The 13,854-nt window shown below is 40.7% G+C and overlaps 2 protein-coding genes across 2 annotated transcripts in view; one reads left to right on the top strand and one right to left on the bottom strand.

Moving 5' to 3' along the window:
• The window catches only part of LOC117496677 (SH3 and multiple ankyrin repeat domains protein 2-like), a 178,610-nt gene extending 177,622 nt beyond the window's left edge, over nucleotides 1–988 (top strand). The window contains 1 exon segment of the mRNA XM_034148397.1: nucleotides 462–988. Within this exon segment, the coding sequence (XP_034004288.1) occupies nucleotides 462–981 (520 nt within the window). The 3' untranslated portion in view covers nucleotides 982–988.
• Nucleotides 989–7,848: 6,860 nt separating this feature from the next.
• Nucleotides 7,849–13,854, bottom strand: part of LOC117496675 (src substrate cortactin-like) — a gene marked incomplete in the record, with an annotated part of 12,735 nt that continues 6,729 nt past the window's right edge. Inside the window, 3 exon segments of the mRNA XM_034148396.1 lie at nucleotides 7,849–8,976; nucleotides 9,982–10,047; nucleotides 11,602–11,626. Of these exon segments, the coding sequence (XP_034004287.1) occupies nucleotides 8,840–8,976; nucleotides 9,982–10,047; nucleotides 11,602–11,626 (228 nt within the window).

Genomic DNA, 13,854 nt, shown 5'->3' with positions numbered 1-13,854 from the left:
AATGCAATATTTCAAATAAAGAAATAATTAAAAAGCTTTAGGCAAGGCAAGGTTATTTATATAGCACCTTTCAACACAAGGCAATTCAAAGTGCTTTACAAAAATGAAAGACATTAGGAAACATATTATGAAATGGCATTTCAAAGCACAAATTTGAAAGCAAAGATACATGATTAAAAGTGACAGAGCAGTGTGAGATACACACATCTGAAATGTTTAGGTCTGACTCTCAATCATTGCTAACATTTTAGCAGAAATAGTTTTCTATCACCTCCCTTTCTTTCTACTTTCTTATACATATTTGTATACATATTTTTATATATATTTGTTTTTGTATTCGGGATTGTGGGAAACGGAATTTCGATCTGTCTGTACACACAAACTGAAAGATAGACAATAAAGTTGACTTTGACTTTGACTTTGACTAACTTCCCCTCTCTCTCTCTCTCCCCCCCCCCCAGGCCTCCAGCAGACGACTCAGGGATGCGTGATGCGGCGACCCCCATGGCCTCGCCCCCCCCCAGCAGCCTCCCCTCCCAGACGCTCCCCTGCAGCCCCCCTGACTCCGCCTCCTCTCTCACGCCCTGCTCCTCCCTGCCTCCCTCCGTCTCGCCCTCCCTCACCGACGTCTTCGGCCTCCCCACCCCCCCCATGGGCAGCGGCGGGGGCTACAGTCTCAGTTCCTCGTGTGGAGGAAGTGGAAGTTCTCGCTCCCCGTCTCCTCTCACTCTCCTTCAGGCCGTGGCAGCGTCTGGGAAACCTTTCGCCTCCAAACCCATGGAGCTGTGGAGCAAACTGGACGTGGCCGACTGGCTGGAGAGTCTGAATCTGGGGGAGCACCGCGACGCCTTCCTGGACAACGAGATCGAGGGCGCACACCTGCTGTCGCTGCAGAAAGAAGACCTCATAGACCTGGGCGTCACCAGGGTGGGACACCGCATGAACATCGAGAGGGCCCTGAAGCTGCTGCAGGACAGATAAACCCCGAGGGGAGGAGAGGGGGGGGGGGGGGGGGGGCTGAGGAGAGGGAGGGAAACAGGGGTCAAACATCCCCGACTCTCCGTCTCCATCTCCATCAGACGTTATCTCAAGAAGTTTGGTCCGAGCTGATGCTGCCTCCTGCTGTCCTCTCTCGTCCTCCCTCGTCTCAGTGCTCTTCTTGAACTGAGGGGGGAGAGAAGAGAAACGCTGCTATGTCACATCAAGGAAGGATTGACCAGAAAACAGAAACTCTGGAATCTCTCAAACGCTGGAAAAATACCCGTCTGGAAGTTATTTCACACACAGACTCGTGCTGACACCTGCTTTGGAATACTGAAAACTTTTTCCATTCACCCGCAGTGGGTGCATGAAACCAGCTGAGCTGGTCGTTGCTCCTTTTCTATCTTTGCTAGAGTTTGTTCAGAGATAATATTTCTTCACTAGAGTCCAACCGGAGTTATATTTCTGGGTGCATCTAAGGTTGTAGAGAACAATTTGAGATAGACTCCATGTTTTTTTTTGCTTTTCACTTGTTTGTGTCAAAATAAGAACTTTAGCTGACGTGTTTGAATAAATAGTAAATTTCCATGCACACACACACATACACACACTTTATGCACAATGCCACACACTGACACACGAGAATACACACTGTCTTCACACCCTAAGCATGTACACACACCGTTACTGCGATGGCCTTCTTCTCCTGAGAGAGAGCAACGCGTGGAGAGAGGTGATAACCCAGCGTACAAGAAAAACCGAGCGAAGGACACGAGGAACAACACGGACAGACAAACGTTGTACCAGAATAATTCTCACCTTGAAATGGTTTGTCTGTCTGCAAAGGGCGTCCCTGTCCCTCTTTACCTTATAGTTGTGTGTGTGTATGTGTGTGTGTGTGTATGAGTGTGTCACTGGTTGACCCAAAATATCCTGAAGGCCAGTTTAGCTTTTTTCCACAGATCCGCTATATATAGGCCACAGTATAGAGAAACTAGAGCTGTTCTTTACTTTTTTACTTTACTTTCTTCTCCATTGTCGAATCTCCTTCCACTTCACCATTAGCAGGTCGACACTCATGTGGCCCCGCGGTAACGCTAATGTATCAAACACCTGTGTGTACGTGGTAGAAGATGAGGTTTTTTAAAGAGAGCATTTAAAGAAACAGTGAGACATGTGAGATACGCTTATTCGCTTTCTTGCCACGAGTTTAATGAGAAGACTGACCCCATTGTCGTGTCTGCACACAATATGAAGCTGGAGACGATTAGCTTAGCATAAATACTCAAATCAGATTGACTGATTGCATCCACACAACGTTTTGATTGGCCCGTGCAGCTCAAAAGCACCTACCTTCGCTTCCTCTTTCATAATACACCAATGTCTGTGTGTATAATAAATTATGCTAATAATGGCACCAATTGCTATTGCTTGCTAAAAAGCTAACTAGCAGATTTGTTTTGATTAAAACCATTTATCTACATGCAATCAAGTCAACATTAAAATATGTAATCAATTTAAATGTTGACATCCCTATTTAGCTTTGCAAGTGCTAACTAGCAAATGTTAGCATGCTAATGCACTGAACTGAGTTGTTGAACCAGGTATATCTTTAAATATTGAACCCATTTGTCAAAAGCAACATATCTTCTGAACATAATGACAGTAAAATGGCATTTTTCAGGCGGACAAATGAGGATTAAATGAGCTTTGTCTCTGCCTATTGCAAGAACGTCAACAAAGTTTGCCAACTCCCTAGCTAGCTATTTTTTGTAATGCTAAATCTGGCTGTTAGCTGTTAATATCTAATAGTTAGTTAAACATTATGTTAATATCACCAAATCTGCCCACTTGGGTAACAGGAAGTGAAACCAGATTGTACAGTAACATTGGCAAAGGTTGTTACGGTTATTTAACATTTAGCTCAAAGCACTACTCTGACTGGTACAGCTAAGCTAAGCTAATCGTCTCTTAGCTCCATTTTCACATCAGATTGATCTCATCAAACTCTCAACAAAAAAATGAAAAAGCGTTTTCTTCTGTCCAACTTTTTAAGGCTGTCGCTCGATAGCATTTTATTGACTTTGAATCCAGTGTTAAACCCTTTTGGAGGCATTTTTAGCTTTCAACTATTTTAAATGACACAATTTATAAGCAACCTAATTATAAATAACTCACAGGTTGACATTTTAAGAGCTAAAACTCCAGTTTTAACAGATGAATTACTTGTTTCCTATATAGCTAAATGACTACCTGAACATTTTATATGTTGTTTATTAAAAAATGAGCGATGAGATTAAGAACAGAATTGTTAGCATTAAGCTAACTTGAGCTAAACTTCAACTAGATCCCAAACAAGCATCCTAAACTGGGAAAAGTCAAAGGGAAATACTGTCTTAGATCGAAACAGCCTTCGAAAGAGTGTTTTCTTATCGTGAAGAAGGAGGTAAATGCAACACCGCGTTAACAAAGCAGTTGCAGACACTGGCGCCCCTTACATCAACAAGTTTTATTCCTTGTAAGACAACTTCAAACACCAAACACATGGCGTGAAATCTCCCGAAGCTTTAAGAGCAGATGGAGATTCTGCAGCTTCAGGGTTTTATGTCAAATTACGATTTCACGTAAGTCCACATTTCCTCTGTGCAGAAAATAAGCAGAGAGCAACCTGAAAGAGGCGGCAGATGTTCATCAGCGCGAGATTACAAAGGGATAGAAAGTGTTTTCTGATCCGTTGCAGATGAACTTCAGTCGCTGTAACTAAGCTTCTCCAAGTCCCTTATTCTTATCTGTCTCCCTGCAGTAGAGAAGGGATTTAAACTTTATTTTAAGGGTCCAATTTCAAACAAAATCAGCATTTATAAAGCTGGAAATGTGTGTGTTTGCTAGCAAATGGCTGGAGTAGAAGTACAGTATGTGTTGAAACGTGTATATAAGAGTGTTTAACAGGATAATAAAATGTCTATTTGATTATATGTATAGCTCTATTAAAAAAGGTTTAGAGTAAAACAAAAAAATTCTATGAAGATTGATTTATAGTTGCCAGAGTTGACCTGGTCTCGCTTGCCCCCCCATCCTAAAAAGGATGCCTTAAATACGCTCACAAACCCCCCCCCCCCCTCACTGTACCTGCACCACTGTCCAGTGTTTAGCTCCATAAAGAAAAAGGAGCTTGTGTTTTCATCTCAAAGTAGATTCTTTCAGAGCGCACCTCACGTGTGGTTCGATATGTGCTACAGTAACCCAACGTCTGAAAATAAATATATATATTGTTTTAGAAGTTCACCCTTATTTAGGTTTCATATCACACTTTCGAGGAGACAATGAGACATACACAAGCTCTGTGTTCTGTGAACATTAGCACGGGACAATGCTGCTATAATCCTGTTCCTGTTTGAACATGAAACTTATTTTAAGAGCAAACAGCGACGTGTCGACGGGGGTAGAAAAGCACAGTATTTTTAAAGATTTGTATAGAGTTCTATGACATTTTATAGAGGTTATCTGAACAAAGACTGTTCAACACTGACGCGTGGATTGCCAAAAAAAAACTATATAGATAAAAATCGTGGATATTATTATTATTATGATTATTATTATTATTATTAGACTTATGGGTTATGTAAGAAGCAATATTTATTCTGAATGAATCTCCTTGGTTGTGTTTTATTTTCCCATTTTAAAGTTACATATCATGATCAAGTGTCAGTGTTTTAATGAATGAAGTGATGACGTAAGTTGATACTTAAAGGGGACATATCGTGCTCATTTTCACGTTTAGATTTGTAATCTGGGTTGCTACTAGAACATGTTTACATGCTTTAATGATCAAAAAAAGACATACTAGAAGTCTGAAAACAACTGTATTCTCTCTCTGTTTGAAACACTACATTTTAACGCCAGTCGCTTTAAGAACAACTAATAAAGAAAGACTTGTTTTGATTGGCTCGCAAGAAATAGGTGGCGTCCAAAGGCGCTAAATTCTGAATGTGACATCCTGTCGTTTTCTGACCCGGCAGTGGTGAGCATTGATATTATACTTTATTGAAATGTTGAAGTACTTATCTGCTACTTCATACATTAACACTACTATTTCAGAGGCACATATTGCACTTATAATGCACTACTATTACACTGCAGGACTTGTGTTTATACATTACAGTAATACAACTTAAATTAAGTAAAAGTTGTCAGTATTAAGTCCACGATGCCCATGATACGTCCCCTTTAAGATATGTTTTGGATGATAAAGTGAATATTTATCCAGGTATCTTCGGACAAACATCTGCCTGACTTCTCTCATCTCCCCCTTGAATTTAGAGTGTGTGTTTTTAAAAAAGAGCAAAAATGTGTAAATTATTTTTAAGATATACATGCTGGCCATCTTGTTAGGAAATTATATGAAATGTATATATATGTATACATACATAAATCCACCAAAAAGACTAGTGGTGGCTGAGTAGATGTAGTAACAAACAATCTTTAAAAAGCTTCACCACTCCCCCCCCCCCCCCCCCCCCCCCCCCCTCAAAACACTGATCCCACCCCCATCTTCGTCCAACATCTGGGGTTTTATTCTTTCTTAATTTCCTCATGAATAGATTTTATTCTTTGGTTAAGTCTTCATAGAGGCTAAGATTTCTTCGGTAATTTGTGCAGACACTTGTGTTCATGTTATCTATGTTGCTGTAATTTTGTGCTACTGAATCATCATAGAGTCAAACTAATTACTGATGATGAAGAAGAGAGAGTTTTCCTGTAACTGCACTCTTCCTCCCCTCGCCCCCCCCCCACCCCCCACTCAGATCCTCGAGACTTCTTGTATGGCAACCAAAATTCACTGTAAGAAATAAATATAATATTGCACTAGTGTTGTATCCCTCTGTCTTTCATGTCTCTCGTTTTATATTCATTTATTCAGCTAAATATATATATTTTTTTATTATTTTATTTTGCAAAAGAATATAGTCATCCTATTACATTTCGATTTTTTACAAAATACTGTATTATGATTTAAAAATGAAACATTTGCAATACTTAGTACATTTTTTTACCACTTTTCTTTAATTTACAACTTAATATTGTACGACTTTTTCGTAGTTATTACTTCAAACTATATGATTACTGTTTTTACGACATTCTATGATTTTATACGATATAGTAGCCTATAGTACTTTTTTCAATATACCGGACTATGACTTTTTAAAAACCTTTTTACGACATACTATACTATAACTTTCACACAATACTATGGCTTATTTTGAAAATAATTACAACATACTATACGATGAATTTGTTTTACTTTATTACGACATAGGCTACTATGATTTATGAAGCTCAGCGCAAGTTCAACCAGGAAGACCGTCTTTTCTCATTCATTTACTACGTCTATAGCCGCTTTCACACCAAGTACTGTGCCGGTGTTGTGCCAAATTATGCACCCCCGTCATGAAATGCCCCCCTTAAAAATATGCTGACAAAGACTATGTAACATTTGTAAACATATATTTTGATTATTATATGACAAATATGTAAAATTAAACAATACATTTTAAAGCACGTGTATACAGACAGGACGTAACAATAATAACAAAAAAAAAAGATTTAAAAAAAAAACTGAAAAGGAAGTGACGAATGAATTTCAACACCACTACCATCAAATACGGAGCGAAAAGTTTAACCACAAGAATCAAGACTATATGAGCTACCACTAAACAACTCGCAGTCTGAAAATTACCATTAATAAAAACCCTGAACGTTTACTTTTCGTTTTAAACATCGTTTTAAGGTGTAAACGTGTCATTTAGAAATGCGCGTTCCCGTGACAAGGGGGGCATTTCATGACGGGGGTGCATCATTTGGCACAACACCGGCACTAATCGTCGGATCGGATCGGTTCTCCGCTCCCGAATGATACTCCTGCACAACGGGGCCTAATCGCCAAAACTCCATTACATCCATTTGTGCATTCCTGGCAATAAATATGTATTCTTACATCAAAACCGTCTCTCCTGATTGAAGTAACGTCATCTTATGCTAGGACTTTTTTCACCTTTCTTAACATGCTTTCCCAACCTTTAACCCTCCCGTTGTGTTCGGGTCAAATCTGACCGATTTACTACTTTCATCAATCATAACTTTTTTGTTTTACATTCGATTGCATTAAGGTTTTATGATATCCTTCACAGTAGACATTTGAATATATAAAATTGCTGATCACCACTTTCATTGAGTTTTGGATGATTTAGTCAACTTTGTAACACCCATGGTGTTCCCAGTCAAAAATGACCGCCATAAAGAAAAGGAATTAGTAACCATCCGGATCAGATAAAACACACACACAAACACACACACACAAACACACACGCACAAACATACACTAGATGTGTTTCCCCCCCCCCCCCCTTATGTGCCCCTCCCCCCACATGGATCACACCTGGCACACGCAATACATGTTCAGTGTCTATTCTTTGTATATGTACTGCAGTTGTTCATGTATACCAGTAGTCTGATACAATATGTACAGTTTGAAAGGGTGTTCAATGAAATTTGGTGATAATGAATGTTTTTTGTGTTAATGTAATAGCAGTTAAAACAGGACCGGTCAAATTTGACCGCGAACACTAAAGTAAGGGGGGGAAACGAAGACAATAGGAGGTTAAATGACATACTGGACCTTGACTTTTAATAACTGTTTTACGACATACTATGACTTTAAGACGTACTATGCCATTGCTTTTTTTCTACTTACTATAACTTTTGTTTCCCCTTTTTGCTGTTATAAAAAACAACTTTCAAAACTGACAGTAATGTTCATTAACAGCTGTACAGTAGGTCCTTGAAATAAGGGCCGCAGAAACAAGCAAGAACAATTCATATCCTTTATTTATTGAAACTAAAAAAAAAGAACAAGCAGGTAATGATGTGTCGAGCAAACAGAAGTACAGACAATACAAATAATGCATTTGAAAAGGTCACTTTTTTTTCCATTATAAAAACCCCGAAGATGAATTTCATGAAACCCTCACACACACACATTCAGACATACACACATACTTGTTTAAGCTACACTACTGCAAAACAGTCTGAAATAATTAATAAGTGTTTGGAGAAAATAAACCCTAAACAGCCTCATATACATTTCTAATCTTTAATTCTCACAATTCAACATATTATTACACGAAGAAACACTCCCAAGCACACACACACACACACATTTGTTCTCAAAGCGCCATAAATCATTTTCTCTCTGTACGTACATAATGTTTGAAGATGATTAAAATAATACTTTATGTACGAAATATTTCTGTTACGCTTGTGATTTTGGCCCCATTATTTTGCGAACAATTCAGCATAGTAGGAAACTTTATTATTATCATGATTTTATAATAACGTTGCAAGAAAAGGAGAAAGAAGTTGTACTAAATGAAGTTTAGTGTTTAATAAGAAAGGGAATTTAAACTCCTGCTAACTTTACGCAGACACACTAAAGGGGTTTTTCAGTTGTTTTGGTCCACGGACAGTATGTCGGCATAAGAGTATAATCTAAATTCCCCACTTTAACCTTCTACTGCTTACATAACGGTAGATGTGTGTGAAGAAGCAACAATACCTTGACTCTAATATGAAAATATAAGCTTCAAAATGCAACGGTGAGGCAGGAGGTGAATCACTCACATGTTGCATTTTGAGCAGATCATTATTAATATATTCTCTTTGCATCGAGTAAAGGTAACTCATCCAAAGGGGAAAGGTGGAAGGATGGCAAAGGAGCAAAAGATTATGGATATTGCAGTACGATGAGTTGAAGACAGAGGTGTGAAAAGGGGGCATCTCCTTCCTCTTTCCTTCCTTGTTCTCACTGCCTCACTTCCACATAGTTAGCGGGGAAGAGGCCGTACGCTCCTCCGCAGACGCCTCGCCACCAGCCCTCGTCGATCATCTCAATGTTCGTGATGATGTCGTCGGGGTCGAAGGAAATCTCGTCCTCGCCGGCTGAAAAGGGAAAACATTTGGCCTCAATGTATTTTTCAGATTCAAGATTCAAGGTTCAAGGCTTTTATTGGTCATGCGTACATAGCTACAGTGTAGTCATGACGATGACAATCTTAGGTCACAGGCTCCTCCTCCAACAGTGCAACACAATGAAACAGATAAAATAGTGCAAGTAAATACAAATATATATTTAAAAAGTGATTTTAAATGTTAATACGTTACTGTTGCAGGTCCTGTAGTGCACCTGTCATATTAAGTAAGTAATAAATACGTTTATGACTTAAAGGTAGGGTAGGTGAGAATGGAGAGTGCGCTAGACTTCCTTACAGAGCCCCTCCTCCAACACACACGAACGCGCACATGACCAATGAGGGCACGAGATAAGTTTGTGCACAGATGGAAGGCTGACAGGCAGGTAGGCCATCCAGTTATTTTAGCCAGGCCGGCTCAGATGATTGGTCGTGCTTTTTACAGTATTACGGCTTCCACAGATTACATTTTTTTATGTATTTATTGTCAAAGCATTTAATGTATTCATTGCTATCGGGATGTTAAGAGCATTCCATGGAATATAACAAAAAGTGTTTCTGAAGTGAATTACCTACCCCACCTTTAATGCTGCACTGTTGGCAGGGCGTGGGGCTTTAATTATTCATTTCCATTGCCGACAACTACACTGCTGCTTTTGTGCGTATGACAATTAAACCTTTGAATCATGAATTCAAGGTTCAAGGCTTTTATTGGTCATGCCTACATAGCTACAGTGTAGTCATGACGATGAAAATCTGAGGTCACAGGCTCCTCCTCCAACAGTGCAACACAATGAAACAGATAAACTAGTGCAAACAAATAAAATAGAATAGAAATAGTGCAAGAAGAGTCTATATACAAGGAATTGGAATATGATATATTAGATAAATAGTATAGTATTTATAGGGGTAAAGAATAAGACTATAACAACGACCAGTGCACTCTGTCTGATCTGCTCCCAGCGTTCAGTCTCACCTGCTTGGTAATCGTAGAGAGCGACCGCCGTCACCCCGACGTCTTCTCCGTACTCCAACTGACCGTCTGAAGGAGGAACACGTGAGTATTAGTCAAAGAAAGGACACTCAATCTACAAGCACATATGTAACTTGCTCTTTCGAAATCAGTCGCATTGACCCGAAGACACATTTTGAGTTGTATCCACTGTTGGAAAGAGGAGATTCCTAGCTTCCTAATGATATCTGGATTGTTGTTGTACTCCAAATATTAAGCAAAATATGTCACATGATATAATGACTGTCACCGAGTCATCATTTTGAGAAAAAGGCCTTCAAAGTTTCTTCTTCTCTGGAATCCATCGAGCTGATTGATTATTAGCGGCTAATAAATGATCAAAGTAGTACGGAGGGAAGATATTTTCGTTTGGATTACTGCTCTGGGGGAATCTCGTGTGTGTGTGTGTGTGTGTGTATTTTTGCGTTTGTGTGTATTGTGTTTGTTTCCCGGGGAAAACAGTCACGAGAAACACCGGCTGTTGTTATGCCTGCTGTGACGTTAAGTTACTCCGTTCTCCACTTGTAATTATGCCGTTACAAGCTTCAAAGTTGTATTTATCATCTGAATTTGCCGAAACAAGTTTAATATTCTGAAAGACTTTGTTTATTTGAAATCAGATGAAAACAAACTGTAACGGACCCTGCCGTGTTATCTATGATTACTATACGCCTTACATTCATAATGTCAGCGGGAGGGAGGGGGGGCGGCGCTGAGGAAGAGCAGAGTGGCGACTCAAGCTTCAAACATGTATTTATCGTGTGATGTTGGCAATAAAAGTTTCATATTCTGAAAGCCAAGACTTTGTTTATTTAAAATCAGACAAAACACACAAACCCCGACAAACTACTTTTTTACACAAATCCACGTTCCCATCCTTCCGACAGATTTCGATAGAGCGGGTCACATATGTGGAGAAGTTTATCTTAAAGGTCCCCTATGATACTGTTTTTCATCAATATATTATAGGTCTCAGATATATACAGAACATGTCTCTGAAGTGTTTGGCTCCAAACACCAAACAGATCTTTGCAGCATCCCATAAACCCCTCTGTTTCAGCCCTGTTTCAAAAGTGCTGATTCTCTGTCTGTTACTTTAGATGAAAATAAGGAGCCCCTCCCCACGCCCCTCTGAGAGAGATTTGGTTAAAAAGAACACAATGGTGCTCTAGGAGGAGATTCAGGTGATAAGGTGGGGGGGGGGGGGGGGTTACCTTGGTTGGTGATTGGCTAATGGTTACACAAGCCAACACATCGTGATGACATCATAAAGTGGCCAAAATCTGATCAGCTCATTTTCAGATTTATATAAATGTATCAGGACAAAAAGAGAGAGAATCTTTTTTCCTGAAACTTTCAGAATCTCTTTCCACAGAGGGGACACATGGTTATGTAGAAAGGACATGAAAAAGTGGATTTTGCATAATAGGGACCTTTAAAGTGAGAGTGAGATGGAGCGAGGTTCACCTCTTTTTACTCTGATGGGTAAAAAGAGGTGAACAAATGTCACTGAGTGTGCCGAGTGCATGAACATGTGTGGCCAATAACGAGGGTTTCATCCACCAATTCTAACTGATCTCTCACCTCCTGCTGCTGCTTCTGGTGTGGCGGTCGTCTCCTCTGGGTTCTGGTACAGATCCTCCTGGTTCTCCTGCTCTCCTTTCTCCTCTCCAGCAGCATCATGTCGGTACACCTCCTCTGCGTTCTGACAACACAAACAGATAAACAGTTTAATTTCATTTTTCAGCGATGACTAATTTACGGCTGCTAATGATATTAGGAGGTCATCGTTTACCCAAGAAAATCGACAACTATATGGATGCCCACCTCGTAGCGCGAGATGTTAAAATGTTAAACACGACTCCAAGTGGTAAAGAGCCCCTTAACCTAACCCCACCCATCTCCAAAATCTATCGTAGTCACAAAAGCAACACCAATCGACTCCAAATGGCCTGAAACGCACTCCCAAAAACATTCTACACAAAACTGGACTTTTTCCACACGTTCAGAAAGCGCTATTTTCTTCATAAAACCAAAACTCTAAAGGCTGCAATAGGCACTTCTTTTGGGATAATTCGATGAGTCTCACCTGGTATGTGGGGGCGGCGGGCTGCACTGGCGGGGTCGGGCTGGGGGAGGGACTGGGACTCGCAGCTGGGACGGGAGACGGGGCTTTGGGAGACGGGGCTTTGGGAGACGGGGATTTGGGCCTTTCCTCAATTTTACGACGCGCCTCCTCCTGCTCCTGCTTCTCCTTCACCTGGCGCTTGGCTCGCTCCTCCTCCGCTCGCTTCCTGTCCTCCTCCTCCTTCTGCTTGGCGATGTTCTCGAAGCGAGCCTTGATGTTTCCTGTGCTGTTGGCCGCTGATGAGGGGGGGATTGGAGAGGGAAGAAATGGAGTCATTATCATGGATGGATGATAGGGAGATATGACAACAACAACAACAACAACAACGAGGAATATAATCTCTAGAAGGAAATGCAAAGACGACAGAGCTGTAAAACATCTACAAAGAGACACAGAATAACTACAAACATCCACGAAGAAACATAAAATGTGTGTTTTGCTCATATGTCCAATTGCTCATCGTCTCATAATGTGTCCAAAGGAGAGTTCATTTCACACGTTGAATAAAGTTGTGACTCAAACACAGATGATGATGAACTCTTACCGGCCTCCGTAGGTTTGGTTTTCTGGTAAGATGAGGTCGGCTTGTCCACTACCTCAAAAGTCCCCGCGCTCTGAGATGTAAAAAAATATGTAAGACAAAACGACCACACACACACACACACACACAACACACACACACACCCACACACACACACACACACACACACACACACACACACACACACACAACACACACACACACACACACACACACACACACACACACACACACACACACACACACACACACACACACACACACACACACACACACACACACACACACACACACACACACACACACACACACACACACACACACACACACACACACACACACACACACACACACACACACACACACACACACACACACACACACACACACACACACACACACACACACACACACACACACCTTATCCATGCGGTCGTTCTGGACTCCGAATTTCCCTCCAAATCCTTTTGAGTAATCTGGTGATAAAAGATATAAAAAGGGTCAGTTCCTGTTTCACATTAACCTCAGTCTGAATCACCAGAACCCCTTTTTCAAGAGCAGACCTTTAAAGTTTGATTTAGCCAATTTATTTTTACTTTAAACTTTGTTAGAAACATATTCTGGGGTCTGCAGAGTTCAGATGAAGCAAACTGTGGTTTTTAGGGATTTCTGCAGGAATGAAACAGCGGGTTGATGAAAACATGCAGACCTGTAGAGGAGAAACAAAATGAACGTAGAGTACAGACAGGAGGGGGACTGACAGGAGGGCGGAATAAAAAAAAGCCAGACATTTGGGGTCAAGCAGCCATTTTGGCTCAATCTCTGCAGTGAACATCAGCCATGTTTGGGGTGAAATGCACTGTGGTGGTACGACGTCATGCACAAAATGAATGCAAAACAACAGCATGGAGGCAGTGCTGGGAACAGCAGGGAGGTAGGGGGAGATAAGGCTGAATTCTGATATATTAACATGCTATTACACACCACATTGTGTGGTCATTTATAGGTGATAACACAGGAAGACCTTAATAATTCTATAACTAACTTGTTGCTGAGAGGGGAGAGAGAGAGGAGAGAGGAGGAGAGGAGAGAGAGAGGAGAGAGAGGAGAGAGGACTACGGAGAGAGAGGATGGAGAAGGAGTAGAGATAGAGAGAGAGACGAGAGAG

Source organism: Trematomus bernacchii, unplaced genomic scaffold (assembly GCF_902827165.1).
Source record: "Trematomus bernacchii unplaced genomic scaffold, fTreBer1.1, whole genome shotgun sequence".
NCBI lineage: Eukaryota > Metazoa > Chordata > Actinopteri > Perciformes > Nototheniidae > Trematomus > Trematomus bernacchii.
This window is presented reverse-complemented; position numbering and strand designations above follow the sequence as displayed.